Here is a 27,207-nt window from a genome sequence, read left to right on the forward strand (position 1 = left end):
AGGGAAACAGCAAGAGACACTGATAGACAGCAAGAGGGACACAGAGGAAGACCCAAACAGAGACAAGGAGAGAGAGAATGAGAAATGGAGAGGCAGAGAGACAAAGGCAGACACAGAGATAAGCGCCAAGAGACCGAGAGACAAAAACAGAGACAGAGAGATTGAGAAACAAACAAAACAACCCAGAAAGTCCCAAATGAGACCCATCCAGTCTGGCAGAGACAGGACCCCTCCCCCACCCCCAGCTCCTGCTCTGCTCCCCATTACTCACCACAGCCAGCCTGCTCCCTCCAGTCCTTAATGGCAATCCCGGCAGCCTGGCAGGCGGCAGCATAGGCGGCCAGAGCCTGGCAAAGGATGTCATGGGCCCCACCGCCTAGGCAGACATCCAGAACGCAGCCCTTGAAGAAGCTGTCGGGGGCCACATGGGCATGGCAGGCAGCAAAGGGGCCTCCCGCGCCAGGGGCCAGGGGCCCACAGAAGCCAGGGCCCTTGTACTCCTCCAGGCGATCCTCAGGGCATGTTGGACAGTTCCCCTGACATTCATCCCAGCACAGCGGGTCCCAGTCTGGAGCGCGCCAGCTGCCGCCCCAGACGGGTATCGAGGGAGCCAGTGTGCCATTGGGGAAGACTCGGTCGTTGCTGATGTTGCGGTCCATGTTCCCGCAGAGCCCAAACACCTCGCCATGATAGCTACTAGGCAGCGTCACCTCCACTCGCCAATCCCAGTCATAGCTGACCTGAAGCCCGAAGTCAGTCACCAGAAGCGCTTTTGATGGGCCCTGGGTCACCGAAATTCGGCCCCCGGCCAGAGAGACTGGCAGTGCTGTCAGCACACCGTTCACCTGGGGGTGAGGGGGAAAGGAGGTAACCAGAGCTCACTCGTGTGGAGGCTCCAGCTCTGGCCCCCTGCCTCCCTCCCTCATCCTGCTATGGCTGGCAGCTGCCAAGGCCTCTATCATGACCGATGAATGGTTATAGGTCATTTGATAAGCACTGCGGACATGGCTGGAGTCCAGGCCCTGGAGAATGAAACCTCACTCTGCTGCTTTTTCCGGGTCTCTTGCCCTCCATCTCCCTTCCTTCTCTCCTCTCTCTGTCTCTCTGTTGTCTCTCCCTCTCTCTATATCTAGACTTCTTTCTCTTTCTGGATCTCTCTCTCTCTGGGTTTCTCTCTCTCACTCTGTATCTCTCTCTCTCTGTCTGGGTCTCCGTGTCTCTCTCACTCAGTGACTCCCTCCCTCCCTCATCTCCTGTGCATCTCTGTGTGTCTGGACATCTCTTCAAGTCACTTGACATTATTTATTGAGTGCCTACCCTGTTCCATACGTCTCTCTCCCCCTGCGGACTACCATTCATCTGCAACCCCCATTACCTTGGGCAGGAAGAGTGGCCCATCTCCACCCCTCCCTTGCCCGCATCCCTCTCTCCATCTCCCTGAATTTCACTCCATGTTGGAGGCTCTGGGCCTCTCATTTAGTCCCTCACAAACATTCACGGGCTCTCAGCCAGATCCCTGTTTCACAGATAAGGAAATGGAGGCCCACCAAGAAAAGTCACTCGCCCAACGTCATGCAGCTCACAAGGAGAGTCTGGATTCAAACCCAGGTCTCTAAAAAGGCAAGTGCTGAAGTCCTACATCAAAGCCCTTAGCAAAGGGCTGGGCTCGCTTAATTCCCAACAGAGAGGTGATGTTTGCTCTAATTATTGTTGCCTTCGCCGTCGTTTTGTTTAGGGCCTCAGCCAAGAGAGAGCCTTCAGCTCCTAACCGAGGCTGGCAGGACCCCTCGCCCCCACCAGGGGGCTCAAGGGGCCATGCTGCCCGACTTACCCGGACTTTGCCGACCTCTCCTTTGTGGATGGAGATATTGAAGCCGAGGGCAGACACGGTGACGAGCCTCACATAGGACACAGCAGGGTTGCCCCGGTTCTCATTCTTGGTGGTGACAGTGAAGGGGGTCAGGCCCTGGGAGCTGCCCCCCTCGGGGCCAGCTGCTGCTAGCACGTAGTTGCACGTGCCTTGGAAGTCGAAGTCCCAGCCATCGAAGGAGTGGTAGTGTGGGTCACCCCACAGCCAGCATGTGGCCTCGTAGTTGGGCACGCACACGGCCTGGCCAGCCTTCTCCTGGCAGGTCTCCTGTGGCCGACACGTCACACCGTGGCAGGGGTCTGGAGACAGGGAGAAAGGACATTCTGGAGCTGTCCAGCCTAAGGCCGGCTGCTCCCTGGCATCTGCCCCAATCTACTGTACTGGTGCAGGGGGCTGCTGTGGTGAGGACGGATACCAGGGGCCTCCCAGCTGAGACCCACCCCCAGCAGTTTGCTGTCCAAGACCCAGGCCCTGAGGACCTTGCAGCCAAGACCCAGATGGTAGGGTCCTTACATTGGAACCCAGCCCCAAGGGGTCCTGTTATCTGTGATGCCAGCCCCAAGGGCATCCATGAGAGGGCATCCATGGCCTTGGGGTTTTCTGTGTTTCGGACCTGGGCCCCCCATTTCCCCATGCGCCTGAGCTCCCAGCCTTCTGGGGGGCCACCCCCTCTGAGACTCTGTCCAGGAGGTTTCTGTGCTACACCAAGTTACTAGAGGAACTTTCTGGTGAGAGCTTAATCCCAGAGACCCCAACATTTGAGACCCTGACCCTGGGGTCCCTGTATCCCCTCCTGGCTTGGGGATCCCTCTGTGTAAGACTCTGCCTCCCTGGAGTAGCTGCCTCTGAGACCCTGGCCTTGGGGACCTCATTTCTAAATCCCCACCTCTGAGGGTCTCTTTGTCTAAAACTCTGTCCCTAGGGTCATTGTATCTGCGACCCGTTTTTGAATCCCTGTGTCTAGGACTCCAGCCGTAAAACTTCCTCCTCACTCCCCCATGCCTGTTTTCAGTGTATCGCCTCTCAGCTCCAAATCCACCAGTAGAGCTGGACTTTGTCGGGAGAGAGCGCTGGAGGGTCGAGGCAGGGGGTGTGGCTTCCGGGTGCCCTTCCTGCGTTCTGAGGCACTTAGCCAGGTCCATGGCCCCAGCTGGTCCCCTGGAGAGTCACTTAGGCTCTGCCTGCAGCTTCCCACTGAGTCCGGTAGTTTTGCCATCATCCCAGCAGGATCTCCCTGCCTGCAAGCTCCAGCCTGCACAACCTCTAAGCCACTGGGCTCTGGCTGTGCCCTCCAATGACAGCCGCCTCTCGGCCTCTCTCCCTTCCCTGGGTGCCCTGCTTTAGCCTTAGGGGCGGGGTCTGCTCCTGACATGGGCTCTTCTTGTGTTCATTCATGTTCTTCTTACCCCCCAGTACTTGATCTCATGCCACGATGGCAGGGTTGGGTAGTTAGGACTGAGACTCTAAGGCCTTGCAAGTTTAAACATTTACCATCTGGCCCTTTAGGGGAAAAGTTTGCCTATCCTTGCTTTATGCCGAGGGTCTCTGACACCTGCCCCAGGAAACCTTAGCCTTGAGGGTTCCCGCAGCCTGGATTCTACCATAAGAGTCCCTGCCTCCCAGCCTGGAGGCCCTCTGCCCCTGGCCCTGGAAATCCCCAGCCCAGGGGTCCCCAGGTTCAGACCTCAATCCTTAGTCCTCTGTGCCTCCCACTGTGAAAATCAGCGTTTCCACCACTCTCTGCTCCGGAGTCCCCGCCCTCCATTCCCAGCCCCGCCTGGGCCCAGCCCCAGCCCAGCACCTTTGGTGATGCAGCTCAGGACGCCTCCCGAGGGCTCGCACACCTGTCCTGGCTGGCAGCTGTGGGCCTGGCACACCACGCCTTCCCCGGCGTGGCACACACACTGTTGCTGACAGTTGTCGATGAGTATCACCTCGTTGGGCTGTGGGGACAGAGGGTGACGGCCATCAGGGCGGGAGCTGACGATGGCATTTCTGGCGTTCCGGGGCCACAAGGTCCGGAGAACACGAAAGGGGCATCTCTGAGCAGGGCAGCCCCTTGTCTGTGAACCTAAGGCACCGTAGGGCCTTGGGGCCCAATTCATTCATTCTTTCGTTCGTTCACTCATTCATTTTTTCCAAAATGCCCACTCAATATCTGCTGTATAGGAGAAGCAGCGTGACGCAGCGATTAAGAGCAAAGGCTCTGTATCGAGCACTGGGTATTATATAAAACTGATGAATCCCTGATCTCTACCTCTGAAACCAATAATACATTGTATGTTAATTAACTGAATTTAAATGTCAAAAAAAGGGTAAAGGCTCTGGAGCAAACTGCCTGGATCTGAAGCTTGTTTCTGTTATTTCCAAACTGTACCACTCTGCAAATTACTTAACCTCAGGGCACCTGGGTGGCTCAGTCGGCCTTCGGCTCAGGTCATGATCCCAGGGTCCTGGGATTGAGTCCTGCATTGCGCTCCCTGCTCAGCGTGGAGTCTGCTTCTCCCTCTCCTGCTCCCCCTGCTTGTGTGCTTGCAAGCACGCTCTCTCTCTCTCTCTCAAATGAATAAATAAAATCTTTAAAAAATTACCTAACGTCTTGATGACTCAATTCCCTCATCTATAAGCTGCTGATCATAATAGCACCTACCTAAGTAGTATTACTTAGTTAATAATACATAGGAAGTGTAGGGGGAAGGAAAAGGAAAAGGGGTTTTTTAAAAAAATAATCCAGGTTGGAGAGGAAACAAGATGGGGAAAATGTGGTTATCACTAAAGCTGCGTGATGGGTCCATGGAGATTTATTACACTGTTCGCTCGACTTTTGCATATTTGAAAATTTTCGTAATAAAAAGTTCATATGGATGTGCAACGCACCTAGACTGTGCACATGGCATTGAAAGCCGTAACTGGCACGTGGCAAGCACCATCTATCTACTCTTTTGCTTTTGTTGCCACTTTCATTTGTATGAGGAGAAGAGCAGAGAGGGCACCTGCCCTTACAGAGCTCGTGGTCCTTGGCGGGAGACAGACTTTAGACAAACAGTCAAATCAAAGAAAGAGGAGTGTGTAGGTGAGGGTGGGAGAGGGAAGCAGAGGGAGTTAATCTGCTGTGGCACAGAGACAGTGCAGACCTGGGGAGCCAGGGGAGGGTTTAAAGTTGCAGGGCCCACGGCCATGGAGGAAGGTGGCCCAAGGGAGCAAGAGTGAGGGCAGGGAGGCAACAAGTGGGAGATGATAAATGGGACCACAGTGGGGCAGGGGGGAGGGGAAGGGCTGGGTGGGAGAGACATTCAGGAGGCCAAGTGGACAGGCTGTGGGGTGATGGGCAGTGGAACGGGGTCCCGCACGAGGCCCCAGGCTCTGCCCGCCATGACCGGGTTCCTACCTCATAGTAGACACCGTTGTGGAAGCAGCCACATTGCTGGATGGGCACGCAGCCCTGGCCGTTACTGAGGAAGCCGGGGTCACACTGGCAGCCCTCAGCACAGCTCTCTGGGCAGTGCGGGGGGGCGCTGAGCGCTGAGCAGCCCAAGGAGCAGGTGTCTGCGCAGACCTCGTAGTGGCTGTTGGGGGGGCACTCCATCGCTGCAAAGAGGGAGTTCTGGTCACAGACCCCTCCCAGGGGCTCTGCGGAGGGGCTGCACGGCCCCAGGGCCTTCCCCTTCTGCGCCTCAGTCTCCTCTCCCTCTGCCCTTCAGTCCCCCTAGCCCGCCCTTCTCTGCCCCTTACTCACGACAGAATGATTCGGTCCTCCAGGGATCAACATTGCCGCCGGCCGCCTGACAAGCACTCACGTAGGCGTGGATATCGCTGCACAGGATGCTCTCGTTCCCACCACCCAGGCACAGATCAAAGATACAATCCTTTAAGGGACCCTGGGGATCAACCAGCTTGTGGCAGGCGGCCAGAGGCCCGGTGGGGCTGGTGAGGAGCCCACAGAACTTCTCCTGCTTGTACTTCTCCTCCAGCTCAGGGGAGCACTCGAGGTCTGAGTCGCAGTTCTCGCCGGGCTTGCAGGTGGGTGGTGGCAGGCAGGGGGAGCCTGGCACGGCCTCCTCCCAGGAGTTACCGAACTCGTTGGAGTTGCCCGCCTGGGAGCCGTCGGGCTTCTGGAAGTCATCCTTGGAGTCGCCATTGTAGTTCCCGCACAGACCACGCAGCTGCTGGTAGTAGTTGCCTGGGACGGTGACCCGCACGTTGTACACGAGGTCATAGGCCACACGCAGGCCAAAGTCAGTGTCGATCACGACGTCTGAGCCGTGCTGAGTGGCGCGGACCTGGCCCTGGGCCAGCACCACGGGCAGCCTCATGTCCACACCGTTCACCTGGGAGGCGGGAGGTTCCATGTGTCAGAGGGGGCCCTCTGAGAGGGAAGACCCTAGTTCGAGCCCCTGCCTGACGTTGGAGATCCACGTGACCTCACTTCTCTGGACCTTAGTTTCCGTATTTGTAAAATGAGCGTAATGATTGGGTCGTGTAGTGGGTCGAATGGTGGTCCCCAAAGGATATGTCGACTCGAATCCCTGAATATGACCTTATTTAGAATAAGAGTCTTTGCAGACCTACTTCAGGTCATGATCTCAAGATCATCCTGGACGGGTGGGCCCTATGCCCAATGATGAGTTTCCTTTTACAATGATGAGAGCCAGAAAAGGAGACAGAAAAAAGAAAAGAGGCCATGTGAAGACAAAGATGGGTGGTTGGGGGGGGGCATGGCACAGTCGGTTGAGTGACCGACTCTTGGTTTCAGCTCCGGTCGTGAGATCGAACACTGCGTCAGGCTCTGTGCTCAGCCTGGAGTTTGCTTGAGATTCTCTCCCTCTCCCTCTGCCCCTCCGGCTCGTGTGCGCTCTCTCTCTAAAATAAATAAATAAAATCTAAAAAAAAAAAAAAAAAAAAAAAAAGACTGGGATCGGAGTGTCGTGGCCCTAAGCCAGGGAGAACACCTGGACCTACTAGAAGCTGGAAGCTGCGTGGGTTCCAACACAGCTCTGCCCCCTCCTCTTCCTGGGACTCTGCCTGTGAGGCACCTCTCTGTTTGTTTCCTCATCTCCTGAGTAGGGTCCACGTGGTTACTGTCAGGATTATTTAAACCACCCCTGTCTTCAGAGCCAACTCTATGTGAGACGCTCTCCCAGGAGCATGTGCTCCCTCAGGGAGCTAATGCAAGCAGCTAATGCATGGCCAGTGCATAGTGGGCCCCTGAAAAAGTCAGCTCTTTATCAGGAACCTCATCATTAATCCTGCACAAGTACAATGGTCATGGGCCTGCATTTTAGTGAGATCCCTGGGGAGATTCCTCCACTTTCCACAGGAGACCAAATCCTTCTCAGAAAAGCACCGTGGAGTGTCCAGGGTCCAGTGCACTGCCTCCCGGCATGTCGTCCAAAGGCACAATTTTGCTGGGGCACTTTGGGCCAGTGATGGGACCTCCCCCTCTAAAGAATAAAGCAAATCTTGGTACTTCCAGAAGGAAGGATGAAATGACACTATGGATATGAAGTGTTCAGTGGCCAAAAAGATCAGGGGTCAGCAGTGTAAAAGCCATAGGTGCTGTTTCTGTTGTTGTTATGTTGGTGAGGGGTGATGGGGTCACCCCCAGATCATCCTCTGTCGTTGAACCTTTCCCATCCCCTGAACTTGCCCAGCCTCTGACTGCATCATGTTGCAGACCAGGAGACCAGGGACCAGGTGCAGGGAAGGTGCAGGGAAAGGGAGGAGGGGGTGGGGAGAGATGTTCAGAGGGGATAGGAAGGGACAGGGAGAGGAGAGACTGAGGAACAGACAGAGGGGGAAACTGAGCCACACGGAGCAGGTCCCAGGTCCCCAAGGCCTCCTGACTCCTTGGCTCCCCACCCAGTGCTCTGACTGGCACCTCCCCTCCTTTGGGGACCCCGTGCCTCCCACATCCACTTGGAGCTCTGAGCTCCCTGCCCCTCAGCTGAGTGTTGCCCATGTCCAACCCGCAGAGCACCCTCTATCCCTCCCCTTCGTGTTCCACCGCTGCTTCTCACCGTGACCTTCCACTTGTTCTGCTCCAGCCGCAGGGTGAAGTTGGCCACCTGGACGGTGATCACCCTGGTCACACTGACTTTCCCATTGCCCCAGGCCACGTTCTCCTGCAGGACGGTAAACTGCTGCAGCCCGGGCCGGGTCTGGTGGGTCCGAGACAGCACGTACACACAGGTACCCATGAAGTCGAAGCGCCGGCCGTCGAAGGTGGTGTAATGGGGGTCTCCTGAGGCTTGGCAGGTGGCAGAGCCCACAACCACGCAGCCCAGGATGCCACCAGACGGCTGGCAGGCCTCCTGTGGGCCACAGGCGGAGGGCTCACAGGACACCAGGCCGCCCTCCTGGCATTGGCAAAGGGAATCACACCCAGGTCCGGGGTAGAAGGTCTGGCCTGGCGGGTGGTAGACGCCCTGGTATACGCAGCCACAAGAGGGCAGGGGCACGCAGGACTCACCACTGAGCGCGAAGCCCTCGTCGCACACACAGCCCTCATAGCAGTCGAAGCCACAGCCCCCGGGCACTGGGAGGTCCCCGCAGGACAGCGGGCAGCCGTAGGAACATGCCTCGTAGTGGCTGTGGGTAGGGCAGCTCAGAGCTGCAGGGAGAGCAGTGGTGAGCATGTGAGCGTCAAGAATCCTCTGCCCCCGGGTGACACACGTGCAGGCACACCCTTGCTCACACACTCACATGTAAGCCGTCCGGCTGCAAGGAGCCCCTCTGTTCAGTGGGGCCTGGGGGGCAGGTTATATCACAATTAATCTGGGCCTGATAATTAGGATTGTATTCCAACTTAACTGTAGTTTGTGGTTATCTGTAATGTCTTTAATGACATATCTTAAACATGTAAGTGAATATATAGCATGTGTGTGTGTGTGTGTGTGTGTGTGTGTGTGTGCGTGATCCATGCAATGCATTTGCGAACACAGTGGTTTTAATGTCTTCATTCTATAGTGGTATAGTAGGAGTAGGAGTAATTCTGTAGTAAATTGAAATCTTTGGCCCACGTTGTGAAGAGGAAAAAAATAATTCCTGTTCCTCTCCAAACTCCAGTCACTCCAGATGATAAGACAGGTGGTTCCCTCGAAACAAAACGAAACAAAGAAACTAAGACTGAGCTCAGTAAAGCCTCTATCTGTGCTGAGATGATAGCCACGTGTGGCCTTTTAAATCTAAATTAATTAAAGTTCAATAAAATAGAGGATTTAGTTCCTGGGTCACACTCGCCCCATTGTAAGGGCTCCATATGTGATTGGTGGTGAGCATGAAGGACAGCTCAGGGGCACAACATTGCCATCGTCACCCAATTTCTATTGGACAGAGCTGTTCTAGATCCTACAGCCAGCTTACAAGAGAATCTGGGGACAGAAGACAAGTTAAATAACACTTTGAAGAAGCAACTAGCCAAATCCAGAAAGTAGGAAATTCTGCAGGACAAATGACTTCATTTTTTCCCAATAAAGAAATCGCCCGAACAAAATAGATAGAGGGGCGGATATGAGATAAAGCAAGCACAGTAAAATGTAGACTGCAGAATCTAGACGGTAAGTGTATGGGTATTCACCGTAAAATTATTTCAATTTTTCTACACATTTGAAAATTTTCATAATAATGTGGGGGGGGGGAAGGAAGAGGCTATTACAGGATGAAGATGATTTAAGAAAATCAACCCAGTGCTGTGTGTGGATCTGCTCTGGATTCAGATTCAAACAAATTAAAAAAAAATAACAAAAAACCTCACATTTTTTTAGACAATTGGGGAAATTTGAACCTAGGTTGAGTTTAGACGATGTCAGTGTTATTTTTGTTACTGGTAAGAACAGCATTGTGGGGGCGCCTGGGTAGTGCAGTCGTTAAGCGTCTGCCTTCGGCTTAGGGCGTGATCCCGGCGTACCGGGATCGAGTCCCACATCGGGCTCCTCGGCTAGGAGCCTGCTTCTTCCTCTCCCTCTCCCCTGCTGTGTTCCCTCTCTCGCTGGCTGTCTCTCTGTCACATAAATAAATAAAAATCTTAAAAAAAAAAAAAAAAGAACAGCATTGTGGTCATGTTTCTTAAAAGTTTTATCTGCTGGGGATGTTTACTTAAGTATTTATGGGAAAATTCATACGTCTAGAATTTGCTTTAAAATATTTCAGCAAAACTGGGGCACCTAGGTGGCTCAGTTGGTTAAACGTTTGCCTTCGGCTCAGGTCATGATCCCAGCGTCCCAGCCTCCCTCTGCCTCCCCCACCCCCACCACTCGTGCTCTCTCTCTCTTGCTCTCTCTCAAATAAATAAAATCTTTAAAAAATAAAATAAAATATTTCAGCAAAATAAAAACAAACAAACAAAGGGGGTGTTGGAGGGACTGAGAATGGCACAACACTCACCGTCGTCAAAGCTGGGGCTGGGTGCATGAGGTAAGGCCCCACCCTGGCCCCCCTCTGCCTGATGTCTGCGTCCTCACAACCCAGTCATCTAGAACTGCCCCAACGGGTACAAGCACAAGAGTCGTCTTAAGGAAATACGAGATTCTCAGCGTCCACAAAGGCCACAGAAGGAAGCAATTAATGGTACGAGTTCAGGAGCCAAACTGCCTGGACGCAGGTCATGCTGCCTGGCTGTGTGACCTCAGGCAGATGATTTAATATCTCTGTGGTTCCAACTGCTCGCTTTGTAAACTAGGAATAGGAACGATCCCACCTCACAGGGTGGTGGTGAGGAGGAAATGAGAAGAACCCTGAGAAACCCTTAGCACGGGAACTGCGCCGTGGGAAGTGTGCCACACGAGCGCTGCCCATAGGGACAGGAACCCCTCCTAAGACGACCAGCCTGAGACCGAGCTGCATCTCCCTTCCCACTGTCCCTTTGGTGACCCTGCTTCCTCCACTTAACAGGAGACAACTGTGCACTCCCCACCCATCCTGAATCAACACGGTGTGTTGCCCAGGGGCATGGAAACCTCTGGGGACACAAAGGGACACTTCCAAATACTGCTGTGAAGTGTGGGGACAATGCATGATGAATCCTTCCTGGGTAAGGGATCGGGACCAACGTTGGAACAAGATGGAACAAGGGTCTGACAGAGCTGGCTGCCCAGAGGATAGGAAAAGTAAGTTTTACAGCATCTCCCTGTGTGCCTGACCTCCCTACAACTCAAAAGGAGTTCAGAGTGGAGTGACATTGCTGGGCCAGAACCCCTTCCACCCACTTATTAGTATCCTATATACAAAAATCAAAAACAGAATTGATGTTGAACCTGGTCTCGCTCAACAGCAGATGTGAACCCTTGGAGGAGGGGGGGAAGCTGCATCCATCTCTCTAAGAGATGTCTTTCCAGTACATTCTACTCTTGATGTTGAATATTTTTTTTTTTAAAGATTTTATTTATTTGACAGAGACAGAGACAGCCAGCGAGAGAGGGAACACAAGGAGGGGGAGTGGAAGAGGAAGAAGCAGGCTCATAGCAGAGGAGCCTGACGTGGGGCTCGATCCCATAACGCTGGGATCACGCCCTGAGCCAAAGGCAGACGCTTAACCGCTGTGCCACCCAGGCGCCCCATTGATGTTGAATATTTTTATCAGTCGTGTACTAATGATACTTGCAATGATAACTCACTCCATCTTTTTTTTTTTTTTTAAGAACTTTGAGTCTGATGGTCTCGGGAATTTCTGAAAATAATGAAATGTTCACAGGTGTCTATGTTTGTGGCAGAGAAGTATGATGGGGATTGGGACAAACTGATGACGGCCACCCCTTCTTCTGGGCTTGGCCATGGTCCTGGCTTTGGCTAATGGGACGATAGCAAATGGGACACCAAGGAGAGGCTGAAGTGTGCTTGCCTACTGGGGCTCGTCCACGCCTGCTGTTCTTTGGAACCTTGAGACCACTGTGCGAAGAAGCCTGCACCAACTGGCTGGAAGATGAGACTGAGTCAGCAGGGACAAGCAGTCCTGGCTAAGGTCCCCCAAGCCAACCAGCCTGACAACCACCAGATGTGTAAAGTCAGGCCATTGTAGACCATCCAGCCCCCACAGAACCGCCAGCAAGACTGCAGAGATAAACCAGCTGGCTCAGACTAGGTCAGCCCAGCAGCCTGCAGAATCATGACAAATAATAACTACGTGTTGTTTTTATCCCCTTTTCGCTGGAGATGTTTGTTACACAGCAAGGACTAACTAATGCAGTGATCAAAAAAGAGACTTTTATGTATATCAGTATATTACGTTAGGTTAAATTCTGCTGGAACTAAAAAATCATTAGAAGGTCAGTTCAGGAGAGCAAGAATTTTTTTTTTTCTCCTGTTTTCTCCCCCATTATATCCTCAGTGCCTGGAATATAGTAGGTGTTCAATAAATATTTGTTGAATGAATTAATTAATGAATAGTAGTTGAAGGAGAAAAAGAAATGATGTGACATGCATGTATTTATCATGTGTATTTCAATGGACAGTGATGTGCACCATCCACGCAGATGCTGTAAAGGAGTGAAGAGGGCCAGATGGTGACCAAAAACACTGGAGAAGGACCAGGCTTCTTCTAAAGGCAGCACTGCTACTCATCTCTGAATGACAGCTGCCATACAGGAATTAGACCCCGGGGCCACCAGATATTTTCAGTCATCTTACAAATATTTACTGCATCTGTGACTTCCCAGGCATGTAACTGAATCTTCCTAAGCCTCTGTTTCCTTATCTGTTAAATGGGTATAACCGTGGTCCCTACCTCAGAATACCTTTCTAAGAATTACACTAATTAATGCTATTTATATGTTAATGAATATTCATAAGGCCGAGCCCCCCAGTTGTACTCACGGCAAAACTTCTCAGTCCTCCAGGGGTGCACAGTGGCCCCGGCAGCCTGGCACGCAGCAGTGTAGGTGGCCAATGCCTCACATAATGGCCCAGACTGGCCTGGCAGCAGGCAGCGGTCATAGACACAGTCGCGCAGAGCACCCTGGGGGTCCAGCGTGCTGTGGCATTCGCGGAAGGGCCCCTCTGGGTCCGCAAGGATCCCGCACTCCTTCTTGCTCTGCAGCTGCTGGGCCACCAGGGAGTCCAGGTTGGGACAGTCCCCTGGCTCAGTTGCTCCGCAGCCTGGCCTTGTCTCCTCTTGCCAGCTGTTCCCAAAGGCCAGGGCATTGGCCGCTTGGCCTCCACCCCGCAGAGCCAGGTCATCATTGGGGTTCCCATTGAAGTTCCCGCAGAGCCCACATAGGGCCCCAGCATAGCTGCTGGGCACCTTGGCAATCACACGGTCATTCCAGTTGTAGGTGACAGTCAGACCAAAGTCTGTGCGCACAACGGCATCTTGGCCCTGGCGGAACACCTGCACCTGCCCATCTGCTGCCTGGAGGGGCAGGTGATGAAGGATGCCATCCACCTGGACAGAGATGAAGGAGGGCCAAGGGGTCAGGGTATTCATGGCTGTGTGTCCCGCCCTTCACTCGGCTCCAACTATTCTGAACTCCTTGCTGTTCTCTTGAGCACACAACACTTGGTTCCACCTCAGGACCTTTGCACGTGCTCTTCCCTCTGTCTGGCATACCATCTAGCTGTCTGCAACCTTCAGCTATCAGCTTAAATCCAAATCCCTAACCCATGGCCTTCAGAGCCTACAGGATGTGTCTCCCCATTACCTCCCTGAACTTACCACCTCCCACTCCCCCTGCCTCACTCAGTCTGCTCCAGCCACACTGGCTTTCTTGTTATTCCTCTACTTCTCTCAGTTTAGTCCAACTCTAAGGCTTTTTTACTTTGCCAAGAACATCACCCAACACTGCCTCCTGGCCACTTCTCCTTCATCCTTCAGGACTTGGTACAAAGCCAAGCCTCTTCCCTATGAGGTTTCATTTCACTTTGGCTCTGTCCACCTCTGTGCCTGCATCACCTGCCTCATCACTCACTCAGCCTCCCTGCTGTCTCCCCGAACACACCAGGTGCTCTCCCACCTCATGTCTTTGCACTTGCTGTGCCCTCCTCCTAGGATACCACCCAGCACACTTTAGTTGGCCAATGCTACTTCAGATGTTGGGTGTTAGCTTTGATTCAAACCCCTCACAATGGCCTAAAAAGCCCTAGATGATCTAAGCCTCACTGTTCTCCAATTTTGTTCTCCAGTACTGCCCATCCCCACCCCTGCAACTCCAGCCAGGTATTCTCATCTTCTCCTGGACTCAGCGAGCTCAACCCAGCCTCAGGGCCTTTGCTGTGCCTTCTGCTTGTGACATTCCTACCCTCTTCCATGTCCCTATTCTTTGCCTGGTTGCCTCCCCATCATCCTTTATGTCTCAGTTTAAAATAGAACCCCTCTCCCCACCAGGCCTTGCTTGTTCCCACTTTTCTGACCTCGTCTCTTACCAACCTCTCTATCTCATTCCCCCCAGCCTCACTCTCAAGTACAGCCGTACTGGCTCCGTGCTGTCCTCCTGTACTCTTCAAGCTCGGTTCAGCCCAGCCTTTGCAACTGCTGCTCCCTGCGCCTAGGAACCCCTACTCTTCATCTGGTGGTCTCTTCTTTGTCCTTCGGGTTTTTGTTGAAATCAAGACCTCCATCATAGTCATCCCCCACATCATCCCCTTCCTCCATTCCAGCCCCCTGGGCCTCCAGGCTGTTCCTCTGACCCTCTTATTTGTTCCTGCCTCAGGCCCTTTGCACTCACTGTTCCTTCTGCCTGGAATACTCTTCCATCCACTTCTGTCTGCCTGTTCCAGGAGCGGCAACAGGATGTAGTGGTTAAGAGCGTATGGACTCTGGAGCCAAACAACCTGGCTTCAAATCGTGGTTCTGTCACTCACTAGTTGTATGACCTTGAATAGATAACTTAACCTTTCTGTGTCTCAGTTTCTCATCTAACAAGATAAGCTATTTCACACAGTTGTTGTAGAGATTGAGTCAAGCATTTAACACGTAGAAGTAACTTAGTATGTATGGGCTATGATTGTTCCAGACTCAGTTTAAGTGTCATCTCAGAGAGGTGGGAACATAAATATGAATCATTATGCCCTCTGTTTATCTAGAAGTTTCTCTATGCCAGACACTCGGCTTTATGGGCAAAATTTCCTTTCCTCCAAGGTCATCCTGAGGATTCTGACCTAAGGCCTGTAAAGGGTTTAGTGGTGGTGCCTGGCACATGGGAATTTCCTTCGTTTTTTCCATTTCCAATCCATCCTCCTTCCCAGGACATGGGCCACTGTCCCAAACTGCTCAGTAGTAATTATTTACTAGAGCTGTGACTCTTACAACCCCGCCTCTCGATTTTTATCTTTTTTTAAAAGAGAAAAATCAGTGGTTCTTGATTTCTGCTGGGTAGTGGACCCGGAGGACAAACTACAGCCTGGAAAGACAGTCACACAGCTAAGGAGACGCCGCGCCGCCTGCCTTAAGCACTGGCCACAGGGTCTTCTAACAGACCCCCCCCCCCCCCCCCGCCCATCCGGGGTTCAGAGCCCCTTCTCCTTAAAGGGGATTTCCTGCCCTTCTACCCGCCCTCCCCCGGCCCCCGGGTCTCTCACCAGCACTTGCCCAGGGGACTCCCGGCGCACGGTCACTTTCACGCCACGGGCCTCCACGTGCACGGCGCGCGTGTAGCTCACGGTCTGGCTACCCCGGTGCTCGTTTTCCACCAGCACCCGGAAGGCCTGCAGCGCCGCGGCCTGGCCGCAGGAGCCGACCAGCAGGTACGTGCAGGTGCCCATGAAGTCGAAGCGCCGGCCGTCGAAGCTCACGTAGTGCGGGTCCCCGGACGCCTGGCAGCTCCCAAAGTGGTCGGGGTAGCAACCCAGGAGGCCGTTCTGGACGCGGCAGCGCTCGCCGGTCGGGCAGCCCTGCGTGTCCTTGCAGCTCACCTGCTGGGTGGCGCCGTTGCAAGTGCAGAGCCGCCGGCACTGCTCGTCTGCCCACACCTGCTGGCCCGGCGCGAGCGGGCGGCCCTCGTAGATGCAGCCGCACGACGAGGCCTCCACGCAGGCGCCGCCGCTGGCCACGAAGCCCGGGAGGCACACGCAGCCCTCCGCGCACGGGCGCCCGGAGCAGTTGGCGGGTGCCGCCTGGGAGTTGCAGGTGGCAGGGCAGGCGGGGCCGCACTGCTCATAGCGGCTGTTGGCAGGGCAGGACAGGGCTGCGGGGGGGAGGAGACGGAGAGAGAGAGCCGGGACGTGGGTCAGGATAGTGCCGGGCCTGGTGGGTGCTCTGTCGGAAGGCTCAAGAGGACTTCCTTCCCCACACCCTGCTCCTTCCCCGGAGCTCCCCGTGACACTTCCATCCCTCTGGGTGCTGGGGCCCCAAACCTCAGAGACACAGTTGACTCCTTTCCACCTTCATTTTCACGGACAACCAATCTGTCAGTAAGTCCTGTGAGCTCCATCGTCAAAATCTATCCAGAATCTGTCCCCTTCTGTCGCCATCGTCCCCACCCTGGTCCGGTCCCCCCCAAGCAGCCTCCTGCCTGGTCTCCCCCATAACCCCATTCTGCCCTCACAGGCTGTTCCTCACATGCAGCCAGAGGGGCCTTGTGAACACGCGATGTCCCTCTCCTGCTCAGAGCCCTCGTGTGGTGCCATCTCAGGGAAAAGTGGGGGTCCTCCTGGTGGCCCATGAAGCTCCCCATCATCTGCACCCATCGCCTCTCTCCTCATCTCCTCTCACTCTCCCTTTGGTTCACTCTGTCCCAGGCACAGATGCTTCCTCATGGGTCCTCACACTCCCACCTCAGGGCTTTGCACTGGCTGTTCTCAGGGTCTGTACTGGCCGTTCCTCCGAAGGCAGTGCAGTATGTGGTTAAGAGAAAGCTACTGGAGTCCAGATAGCTTTCCAACCCCAGTCTCCCATTTTTAGCTGTGTGGTTGTGAGCAAATGACTCCAATCGCCCTGTGCCTCAGTTTCCCCATCAGTAACATGAGATGATAATAGTACTGACCTCACAGGGTTCTGAAGAGTCAATGAGTTCATCTATGCAGAGACAGCCCATAGCATCATTACTACTTAGCTGACTTCATTGTCTTATCCTGCTTTTGCCTCCAGTGTCCCCTTCCCAGAAAGGCCGTGCCTGAGCACCCTCTTCATGAGCCTCCCGTTTGCTCTTATCACATGAATTTTGTTTCTTTTGCTCTTTAAAGATATTCCATGGTTTGCTGCTTACTACTGTCTGTCTCCCCTGCTAGGCTATAAATTCTGTGAGGGTGGGGGTCTGGTCAGTCTCAATCCCCCCACTGAATCGCCAGGACCAAGGACAGGGTCTGGCCCACAGGAGATGCTCATTCATTCAGAAATGAACGAGTGGATGAATGGATTCACCAGCTCCTCCTTCACACCAGGCATTGGGGGAACTCGGGAGGGTGGGTGTTTACTGGGCACTGAGGACAGGGGAGTGCCTGAGACAGGCTCCCCGTGGCCTCAGTGTCTCCCCCAGACTTACTCCCCCTCTGGAGTCCCCATCTTAAGCCCTAGGCCTGGGCCTGGACACCTCCTCTTCCCTGTGCACTAGACTTTCTGTCTCCTGAAAATTTCTCTGGGAGCCTCTCAAGGGCGGGGCAGGTGTGTGCTGGCCCCCACAGTGCCAAACACCAGCAGAGAGATGGGGTCAGATAGGGGCTTGTGGAATGCATGAATGAAGGCGTGAATGAGTAAGTGGGTGGACACCTGACTAAGGAGCTTAGACTTTACCCAGAGGGCACTGGGGAGTCATGGAAGGGCTGTGAACGAAGGGATGTTCACATCTCTGCTTTGGGACTCGGAGGACTGCCTCTCATGCCAACTTTTGCACATGCATCCTCCTCTCTCAGCCTGGAACCCACATCCTGCTCCCCCTTTTTCTGTCTCATTTCAGTTCCTCCTACAGGTTTCAGATTGGGCATCCCTTTCTCTAGGAAATCCTCCTCAACCCCCCAGGCTGAGTCGAGAAGCTTTCCTAGTCCCCTGGACTTCCCCCCTCCTGGCCCGGACCACTCTGCCTGTGCCTGGCAGAGCCCAGGAGGGACCACCTTAGTGGTCACCGTCTAGGAACACGTCTGCCCCAACCTTAGGCTCGCTGTGGGCACAGTCTGGCCATCTTGGCCATCCCTGTGTCCCTGGCACGGTCCGGCTGCAGGCTGAACCTCAACAAGTGCTCAGATATTGAGCAGATGCAAGGAGTCCCCTGCCTCCCACCACGCGTGCTCCCAGCCCCGCGCCAAGGGCATCACTCACGACAGTGGGCCAGCGACCTCCAGTTCCCGACGGAGATGCCAAGCTCCAGGCAGGCCTGGGCATAGGCGCTGAGGCTGCGGCACAGGCTGGGCCGGTCCCCGTTGACCACGCACAGGTCGTACACGCACTCCTCCAAGAAGGGCCGGGGGGGCAGGGCGCTGTGGCAGACTGCAAAGGGGCCGTCAGGCTGGGTCAGCATTCCGCAGAGACGGTTGCCCTCGTAGTGCTGGGCCTGGCCTGGGGTGCAGGAAGGGCAGTCATTCTGGCAGCCGTCGTCGCACAGGTAGTCCCCATCGTCCAGCTTCCAGCTATTGGCAAACTCCACGGGGTCAGTCGCCAGCTCTGAGTCGTAGGTGAGGAAGTCATCATCAGGGTTGTTGTTGTAGTTGCCGCACAGCCCGCACACCTGGCTTTGGAAGCGCTCGGGGAGGCTCAGGGCCAGCTGGCAGTCCCAGTCGTAGGTGACGACCAGCCCGAAGTCCAGCTCCACTATGGCCCGTGTTCCGCTCTGGTACACGCGCAGGCGGCCCTCGGCCAGGGAGGCGGGCAGGCGCGAGCGCTGGCTGTCAATCTGCAAGGGGTGGGGGTGGGGAGGAGTGGGTGGTCAGATCCTGTGTGGTCAGATCCTGTATGGTCTGGCCCTCACCCCTCAAACCCTCCCCACTCACTTCCCCCTGCCCCAGCTGCCCTGGGATTCTTTCTTCCTGTTGCTGCTACCGACGAAGCCTTGGGATCTTTGCCATCGCATCCCTGTGGCCTGAAATGTTCTTCCCCTAGACGCACCCATGGCTCACTCCCTGACCTCTGACCTCTTACAAAAGCTTTGCTCAGCTGTCACCATGGCAGTGAGGCCATTCCTGACCACTCTGTTTTATGTGGCAACCCTTCCCTACTCCCTATGCCTTTCCCTGCTCTATTTTTTTTCCCCTATAGCTTCTAAGCTTCTAACATATCATTTGCAAATTTCTCATGTTTACCATCTGCCTAACTCCATAGACTGTCAGCCCCACAAAGACAGGGATTTTTGTCTGCTTTGCTCATGGCTTCACCTCCAGCACCTAGAACAGTGCCTGACGGAACCACAAGTGCTCGATGAGTGAATGAAGGCGCTGCTGTGTTAGACAAACATTCACCGGGCACTCCCTCTGTGCCTGGCCCTAGCTGGGCGATCCTGGGAGTGATGACAGAGACAACCCAGACCCTGCTCTCCTGGGGCTCTCAGTCCAATGAGGGAGACAGACTGGTCACTATATCAGAGTGATCAGAACTGGGATTGTGGAAGCACAGGAGGGTCTGGGAGTTTAGAAGAAGAGTCAGATCTGATGTAGCAGGTCAGGGGAGGCTTCCTGGAGGCAGGGACAGCTGAGCTGAGCTGCGCTGTAAAGGATCACTGAGGGAAAGCCACGAAAAACAAGGGGAAGGGTATTCCTTCACAAATATCCTGAGTGGAGAGAGTCTGGCCGGGAGGTGAGGGGCGTGTCTCTCTGTTCCTTGGGCCCAGTTTCCTCTTTCTGAGCATTTCTTCTGAATTCTTTCTTCACACATGCTTGTCTTAGTCAAGAGGATGGGGTATGAGAAAAGGAATAACAGGCAGAGGGGAACATATGAACAAGACCCAAAGGTAGGATAGATCTTCATTTGGTCAGTGAGTCAGCAATGCCCCCCGAGAGCCCTCCTGCTTGTCCAGGTCCATGTTGGGCAGTGCCGTGGGAGGCAGGGACCGAGATGCCCACAGCTCTCAGCGCAAGGAGGCTAGACATCTCCATTTTTAAATGACACAAGTGATATTCGTTCATTGCAGAAAACTTATAAAATGTTCAGGAGCAAAAATGAGGAAAGAGAAATCACCCGTATTGCTGTGGACAAACACACACACACACACACACACACACACACACACACACACACACACGGGTACATTTATAAATCCTGCCAGGGCTTTTTCTACCTTTTAATTTATATGTATTTTTCTTTTTAGGTAATGAGACCATGCTGAAGTCCCCATTTCATGAACCCCTTTTTCTCCCCGCAATGGTCCTGGGGTCATCCTATCATGATGCTATCAGGAGCTCTAAACCTCTGTCGAGTTTGTAAGGATCTGACAAAAGTTACAGGGCTCTCTCTCTCTCTGAAAGCCGCACAGCAGATGGAAAATTCCGCACATAATTTCGGGGACTTGAAGTTCCTCTGAGTTTGTGTTCAATCCCTCTAGATCTCGAGAACACCTACTTTACTCCCCTTGCTTATTAACCTCACAGATCCACCTGCACACCTGCACAGCGAGGGGGTGCAGAATGCTCGGTGCCGTGCCATTTGCCACTGTGAACAAAGCACCCATCCGCGGGGGGCTGAGTTAACTGAAGGACGGGCATCCATCCAATGCAGAATTGTGCAGCGTAAAGAACAACAACGACAAAAAAGAAAGCAGAGGCTCCCTTTATGTTGATATGGAAACAGAATCTACCATACAGTGTAAAAAGCAAAATGCAGAACACAGCAGACAGCACAGTACTCTTAGGGGAAAGGTAAGAATGTAGGGTTACCTTGCTTGTATTGGCATAAACAAACCCTAAGTGAAACCTCAAGAAATGAATAAAACGGGAGAGCAGGGGAGGGGTGGGGAAGGGAGAGAAAGCAGATGAAGACAGGAGTGACAGCCAGACCTTTCGCAACATGCCCTGCTTGTTTGAGTTATGCCGATGCTTTACCTCTTAAAAAAAAAAAAATGAATCGCAGCAACACGGAAGAAATTCGCAAGTTCTATGCTGAGTCAAAGAATCTTCCCGCACATGGCTTCTTCCACTATGTGATTCCATTAACATGAAGTTCTTGAACAGGCAAAACTAATCCATGGTGGAAAAAAGTCAGAACTATGGTTGCCCCTAGGAGCGGGTTGGGATCGTCTGGGAAGGGGCATGAGAGAATGTTCCGGGATGATGAGAAGAGTCTGTATCTTAATGGAGGTTGGGGTTGCACATTTGTCAAAACTCCATGAACTGAAGATTTATGGATCTTTATTATGTGTACATTTGATATCCAAAGTAAACAAAACGGCGTAAAAATATGGTATGAGGCAGAATGGCAAAGAGGTTAAGAATAGTGACTCAGGGCTAGCCTGCCTGTGTTCCCAGCTCCAGCTCTTGCTGGCTCGGAGCCCTTGGGAAGTCACTGATCTCTCTGGGCTTCAGTCTCCTCACCTAAAAGTATTAATAATAATCATGCCTCCCCCCACAGATGGCTGTGAGCATTCCATGCATTAAGACACGGAAAACACTAAGAAACAAATCCAGCGCACGCAGGTGCTCACTAAATTTCGTGTTTGGTCAGTGAAGACATCCCCCATTGTTGGACGGTTAGTTTCCTTCTTTTTTCTTCTGCTATCACAAACCACATTGGCATTAACTTTTCTTCCCCTAAACATATCTCTGAGTATCCTTAAAATTTCTAGAACTGGAATTGCTGGATGAAGAAAGGGATTTAAGGCTCTGCCACTGATTTTCAAATTCCCCTTCCCCAGAGCCACTCCCGTGCCTCCCCTCCTCTCTACCCCCCACCCCACAGCCGAGGGCTTGGGTTTGGGGCCCGACACCCAGGCTTTGCCTCCACCTTCTGACTAGAGGCTCACAGGTATTAACCCTGAAGCTTCTGGACACTTACCCGAGCGAAGCCAACTTCCCCTCGGACCAGAGATACTGCGTGGCTGTAGGCGCGTACGTTGACCAGGCCCACATAGGAGACCCGGCGGCTGCCCCGGTGCTCGTTCTTGGCTTCCACGCTGAAAGCAGGCAGGGTCTGGTCATTGCTGCACAGCTCCGCCATCAAGTACAGGCACGTGCCCATCATGTCATAGCGCCGGCCGTCGAAGGTGGTGTAATGGGGGTCACCCTGGGCGCGGCAGGTGGCCACGGGGACCGCCACGCACTTGGCCTGCTCATCCACCACCTGGCATTTCTGCTGGGGACTGCACTGCAGGTCTTGGCAGGAGGGTTTCTGGGACAGCACGGCTGGGGGGCGGCAACGAAGAAAGAGTCAGGAGTCTCCTCACAGGTGGGAATCCTGGAGCTCTCCTGCTGTGCGGAGTTGGGGCAGTTGGCTCACAACTCCCCTATTGGAAAAGTGGGGAAACTGAGGTTGGAGGCTCCCAGGGAGATGGCTGCCCAGGTGTGACTCAACCCCAGGTATTCTAATTCCCTAGTTTGACACGGCTCAGCCCAGAAGAACTGGAAGGTAGTGAAGAAGGACGGGCAGGGATCATCGTGGAAATGTTGATTTGTGGTTTTTCTTTCCCCGTGTCCCTCTTTCCTTGCATTCCCACTCGGGTCAGAAGGCTAAGGAATCTTTTTTAAGGACAGAAAACGGAAGGCAGAGACTGTTCCTCGGAACAGAAATGACTATGGATCAGGCTGCCTAGATTAGAATCCTGGCTCTGCGGTCAGCTGGGAGGCACTGGACAAGTAATTTTAAACTTTCCAGGCCTCACTTTCCTCATTTGCAACAAGGGGGTGGCAACAGTACATTTTTCACAGGGTTATTTAGGGAGGAAGGCTTCCCAGGCTTAAAGAAGCTAAAGTAGAAGTAGGGTTTGGCCCCGGTGGTGAGTGCTACCTGTTACAATGAATCACCTACCCCTTCTCCTTTTCTACTGTTCAAGCCCAAAGTGGCTCTTTGAAGGTGGGTGGCTTGCATGCCCGTCGTTGGAGGGGGCATTTTTTTGCCAGTGCTGGGGACTCTGATGTCTAGGGTCCTAGCTTGAAGCAGGGGGTCCACATAGGAAGAAACAACTTCTCCTCCCCTCCCTCCCAGTGTTCAAAAGCTCTTGCTTTTTGTCTGCTCATAATAACTTGCCAGATAACCCCTAAGAGCTTTACAAATGTTAACTCATTGCTCCCCCACTCCAATCCTGTGAAGGGGTATAGCTATTATCCCTATTTTACACAGGGGGAAACCAAGGCCCACGTAGGCGAGGTCACATGTCCAAGGTCGCACAAGCAGAGGTGGGATTTGAACCTGGGAAGTCTGGCTTTAGCATCTGTGTCCTCAAACACCACGTTGCACTGCCCAGGGGCAGTTCCTCAAATGCGCTGAGCCTAAAATTACATGTAGGGCCAGGTCCTAGAGGTTATGCTAACACACACAAGACATCTAGAATGGTCTCTGGTATATTGAGAGAGAACTACCCCCACATGGTAGCCATTATTATTTATCATACTTTCAGACCCCTTGAGTTGGGGGGTAAACATTCCTATAGGAGGTGGGGGAGCAGTAGTTAGCCACTGGTATAGTTGCTAAAATAGCAACATATTTAAAAAAATAAATAAAATATCAAAATACTTCCAAACTAATAAGAAGCTCCTCCCCACAGAGACCCCTCCCTCTAGGCACCTTGGCTCTTTCCTCGGACTCTATCCCTAGCCCCCTGCCCCCTGCAAAAAGCAACAAAGGGCTGAGGCCAGACACCTGCCGGACACCGTGGGGGCTTATATATAGGACCCTGCTGCCGTGCTCTGGCTGGCATCTCTTCTGAGTGGTGGGGACCTTGGATCGCACTCGTTACTAAATATTTAGCAGTTCTTGGAGGGGGTTGGGTAGGGAGGAGCTGGGAAGCCTTAGGGAAGGGGAGGATGGCAAAGAGGAAGGAAGTGAGGTGGGGACAGCCACAGGGGAGCAGGTGGGTGGGAAAAAGGAAAGGGCGAGAGAGCCAGCCAAGGGGTCACGGGTTGGACAGGGCCGGGGGGTCATTTCCCATCACTCACTTCGGCCGCAGACACCTGCTGTCCCATAGCTTGCAGCCTGGAGCAGCCCGAAGGTGAGCAGCCCAAAGTTAGTTGTGGCCTCAATCATGTGGATCTTGTCAGTGGGGCCAAGTTCCACCTCGGCATAGGAGAACTCACTGCCGGGCACAGCTGTCCAGGAGAGCTTGTCCCCCATCCTGTGCCCTTCCATGGTCAGCTCATTAACCGCCTTTGTCTGTGTTACCACCAGAGCCACGCCCTCAGTGCCTGGCACGGTCTTCACCACATAGGCCTGGCAGTACGCTGCCACATCTGGGATCAAGGCCAGGTGGGGGTCATAGGTTATTTGGCCCCTTGTGGCACCGGTGCCAAACTGCAGGACCTGGATGCCCACGTCTGCAGACAGGTAGAGCGGCTGGGACGGCCGGACCTCAAACTCTGCCACTTCGCCCGCCTGGAGCCCACGGGAGCCAGCAGTGCCCCCCTGATTGTAGCTCAGCTTCGTGGTCCGGCTGGCCACGACATAGACCACATCGTAGCGGGCCTGGGAGGACAGAGAGGGCACCACGTAGCGGGTGCCCCAGGCGGATGTGGGGAGCAGCTGCTCTACCACGTGGTTGCAGTTGGTGTGTTTCTGGGCACAGCTGTGGCCGGAGAACACAGCCACAGGGCCACTGGCTGTGATCCTTGACCCCGAGAGCTCAGCTGTGCTCTGTACCTGGGCCACCTGGTACGGCTGCAGAGTCAAGGTTACAACACTGCCCGCTGGGTAGAACTTGCCCTGGAATGTCACGGACCCCTTCAGCTGCATATTGACCGAGGCCCCTGCTGCCCCCACCACCACGGCGAACTCCTTGACATTCTTGGACGAGACGCTGGGAGGTGTGAGCACAAAGTACTCAGTGCCCAGAACCCGGACAGGCCACAGCCGCGTCAGCTCTGCTGTGTCGGGCTTCGTGTTTACGGCCTGTGCAGAGATCTCGCGGTCAGAGTGGACCGCCACCGCATATTGGAAGACCTTACTGCCGACCATCTCAGCCTTGGAACTGATGTTGACCATGACTGACTGCCCCGGGTTCACTGTGACATTCTGCCTGGTGCCATCTGCGTGGCAGTGAATGGAGACCGAGGCAGGTTGGTCCGACAGGCTGGAGAGGAGGAGTTGGAGAGAGGCCCGGTGGTAGCTAGGCAGGTAGTTCTGCAGGAAGGCCGCAAGGAAGTCCACTGAGGTCCCTTGGGTCAACCCTGGGGTTGGGGGGGGAAGAGAACGCAGTTGCGGGTCTGCTCACCCAGTCCTCTCCAGAAGAGAAGGAAGCCCTTGCATTGTGCCTAGATACCACATTGAAATATTAACTTGAGCTTTTTCTCCCCTCTCTCTCCTTTCTCCTTATTCACCTACCAGCCTTTCTGGCTTTTGTGTTTTAAAAGCCTGGACAGGGGGCTCCTGGGAGGCTCAGTCGGTTAAGTGTCTGCCTTTGGACCAGGTCATGATCTCAGGGTCCTGAGATTGAGCCCCATGTAGGGCTCCCTGCTCAGTGGGGGTCTGCTTCTCCCTCTCACTCTCCTCTGTGATCTCTCTCTCCCTCTCTCTCTCTCCCCCTCTCTAAATAAATAAATAAATAAATAAATAAATAAATAAATAAATAAATAAAAAGGAAAGAAAATAAAAGCCTGAACACTTCGGACCGGGATCTCAAATGCTGGGTGGCCAGCATGCAACCTAGAGCATTCATATGCCAAGGAAAATGGGTAGGGTTAGCCTGTCATTATGATGAATTATGGGCTCTTTTTTCCCTTTTTTTATGCCAGGAGAAACTGGCATTTTTTAGGAGAAACTGGCTATTTGAAATTCCATGTGAAATCTCCAACCCAAAATCATTTTAAGTGCTGTGGGGCTCAAACTGGCTGGATTCAGCTGCCAGTTTATGACTTCTGTCTTAATAAAACCCCGGGGGGTTGTAGTAAAGGGGGTCAGGGAAGAAGGAGATTATGGCAGTGTGGACAACATGTCTCCTAGAAAGAGAGAGGAGTGGGTGATTTTCAATAACCCCAGCTAGGAAGAGATTCTCCAGGGCTGGGAAGAGAGGAAGAAGGGAAAGAGAGAGGGTAAGGAAGGAGATCTACAGGGTCTGGGAGAGAGTATGGAGTTATAGAAAGACTGTCTGATGTATTAGAGGAGCCTGGAAGGATGTCCCAGTGTCCCATGGGGTCAGGGGATCAGGGACAATGAAGAATTCAAAAGTGACCTAAGCAGATGCTGCTTGATGACTAGAAGGCTCTGAGGCCCCATCCTACCCCTGGTCGTCTGGCTTCACCTGAGACACCCATCCTGGGCATCACCCTGGGGAACTAACTGGGCACCAAGCCCTCCAAGAATGACTTGAATGAAATTTTCACTCAAGTGAAGCAAAAGGACGCTCAGAATCAGAACCTTAGTTGAGTTACAGAAAATAGAGAAAGTGGTACTTCTTGAAGACTTAAATTCGGGGACTGCAGATTTTATCTGCTTCCTTCTAGGGCAGAGAGAGGATGGGAGGATCCCACCATATTTCTCTGCAGAACCTAAGGGGCCTCACTCCCATTTCAGCTAGTCTGGGGTGGCACTGGGAGATGGGGTTGTGGAGGGCATACAGATGGAGGATGCTGACCACAGTAGGCAGAGTCCCCCAGATGAGAACAAGGATGTGGATGGGGTCTCAGTCCGACTTACCACACAGGAGGGTTGCTCCTGTCCAGAGTGTCCACCAGCTCCACAGGGAACCCATGCCTGCAGTGGGGAAAGAGAGGGGGTCACAGAAGGTTAGTTTGCCCCTCTGGCTGGGCACTGTTCCAGAGAGGACAAGGACCACCTGGGCACCAGATAGGCTGAGGTGGGCTGGATCCAAGGGCCAGTGTGTGTGTGTATAGGGCAGTTACATGTCCAGTGGGTCTGGTGGGAGGCGGGGAGGCCAGGACAAGGCAAGGATGGGGAGTTAGGTGTCCAGTGGGTCCAGTGGCGTTGGAATGGGGATGCCTGGAGCCAGGGGCTAGAGTAGGGGACGTGATGTCCCACTTCTATAGGGGACCCCAGCCTCTCTCACCTGCAGGTCCCTGGAGCTGCAGGGCTAGCCCCTGGGCCGGGCTATATAGTGGAGTTCCGTGGTTCCTCAGACCACACCCTGGGCCACCTGCCAAGAAGATGGTGCCAACTTCCTGGAGGAGTCTAGTGATCCTAGGGCCAGGTGGAATGGGGACCCTGAAGGCCTGGGAAGGGTGGAGGGCAAGCCTGGACAACTGGGTCCTTAGAGGGGTGTGAGAACAGCTGGTGGCTGTGGCCTAGGAGCCTGTTGGAAACTTCAGAGCTGGAAGGGTGGTGTCCCTGAGGGAAACAGCTGGGGAGCAGGGTGCTGGGAGCCTGGTTCCCCGGGGGGTGGGGGAGTAGGGGCGGA

The 27,207-nt window shown here is 53.8% G+C and overlaps 1 protein-coding gene across 4 annotated transcripts in view; it reads right to left on the reverse strand.

Annotated features, from left to right (window-relative positions):
• The window catches only part of FCGBP (Fc gamma binding protein), a 40,523-nt gene extending 13,977 nt beyond the window's left edge, over positions 1-26,546 (reverse strand). For 3 of the 4 annotated variants that reach the window (XM_057314587.1, XM_044378229.3, XM_044378228.3), the window contains exons 1-12: positions 26,490-26,546; positions 23,801-25,024; positions 21,705-22,051; positions 18,048-18,618; positions 15,377-15,981; positions 12,677-13,244; positions 7,888-8,480; positions 5,607-6,198; positions 5,259-5,458; positions 3,672-3,813; positions 1,832-2,169; positions 272-845 (exon numbers count right to left, since the gene is read on the reverse strand). In XM_057314587.1, coding sequence (XP_057170570.1) covers positions 272-845; positions 1,832-2,169; positions 3,672-3,813; positions 5,259-5,458; positions 5,607-6,198; positions 7,888-8,480; positions 12,677-13,244; positions 15,377-15,981; positions 18,048-18,618; positions 21,705-22,051; positions 23,801-25,024; positions 26,490-26,544 — 5,809 coding nt within the window. In that variant the 5' untranslated portion in view covers positions 26,545-26,546. The remainder of the gene's footprint in view (positions 1-271; positions 846-1,831; positions 2,170-3,671; positions 3,814-5,258; positions 5,459-5,606; positions 6,199-7,887; positions 8,481-12,676; positions 13,245-15,376; positions 15,982-18,047; positions 18,619-21,704; positions 22,052-23,800; positions 25,025-26,489) is intronic. The other variant, XM_057314588.1, reaches the window with a different exon arrangement.
• Positions 26,547-27,207: the final 661 nt, after the last annotated feature.

Source organism: Ursus arctos, unplaced genomic scaffold, assembly GCF_023065955.2.
Source record: "Ursus arctos isolate Adak ecotype North America unplaced genomic scaffold, UrsArc2.0 scaffold_19, whole genome shotgun sequence".
NCBI classification, from domain to species: domain Eukaryota; kingdom Metazoa; phylum Chordata; class Mammalia; order Carnivora; family Ursidae; genus Ursus; species Ursus arctos.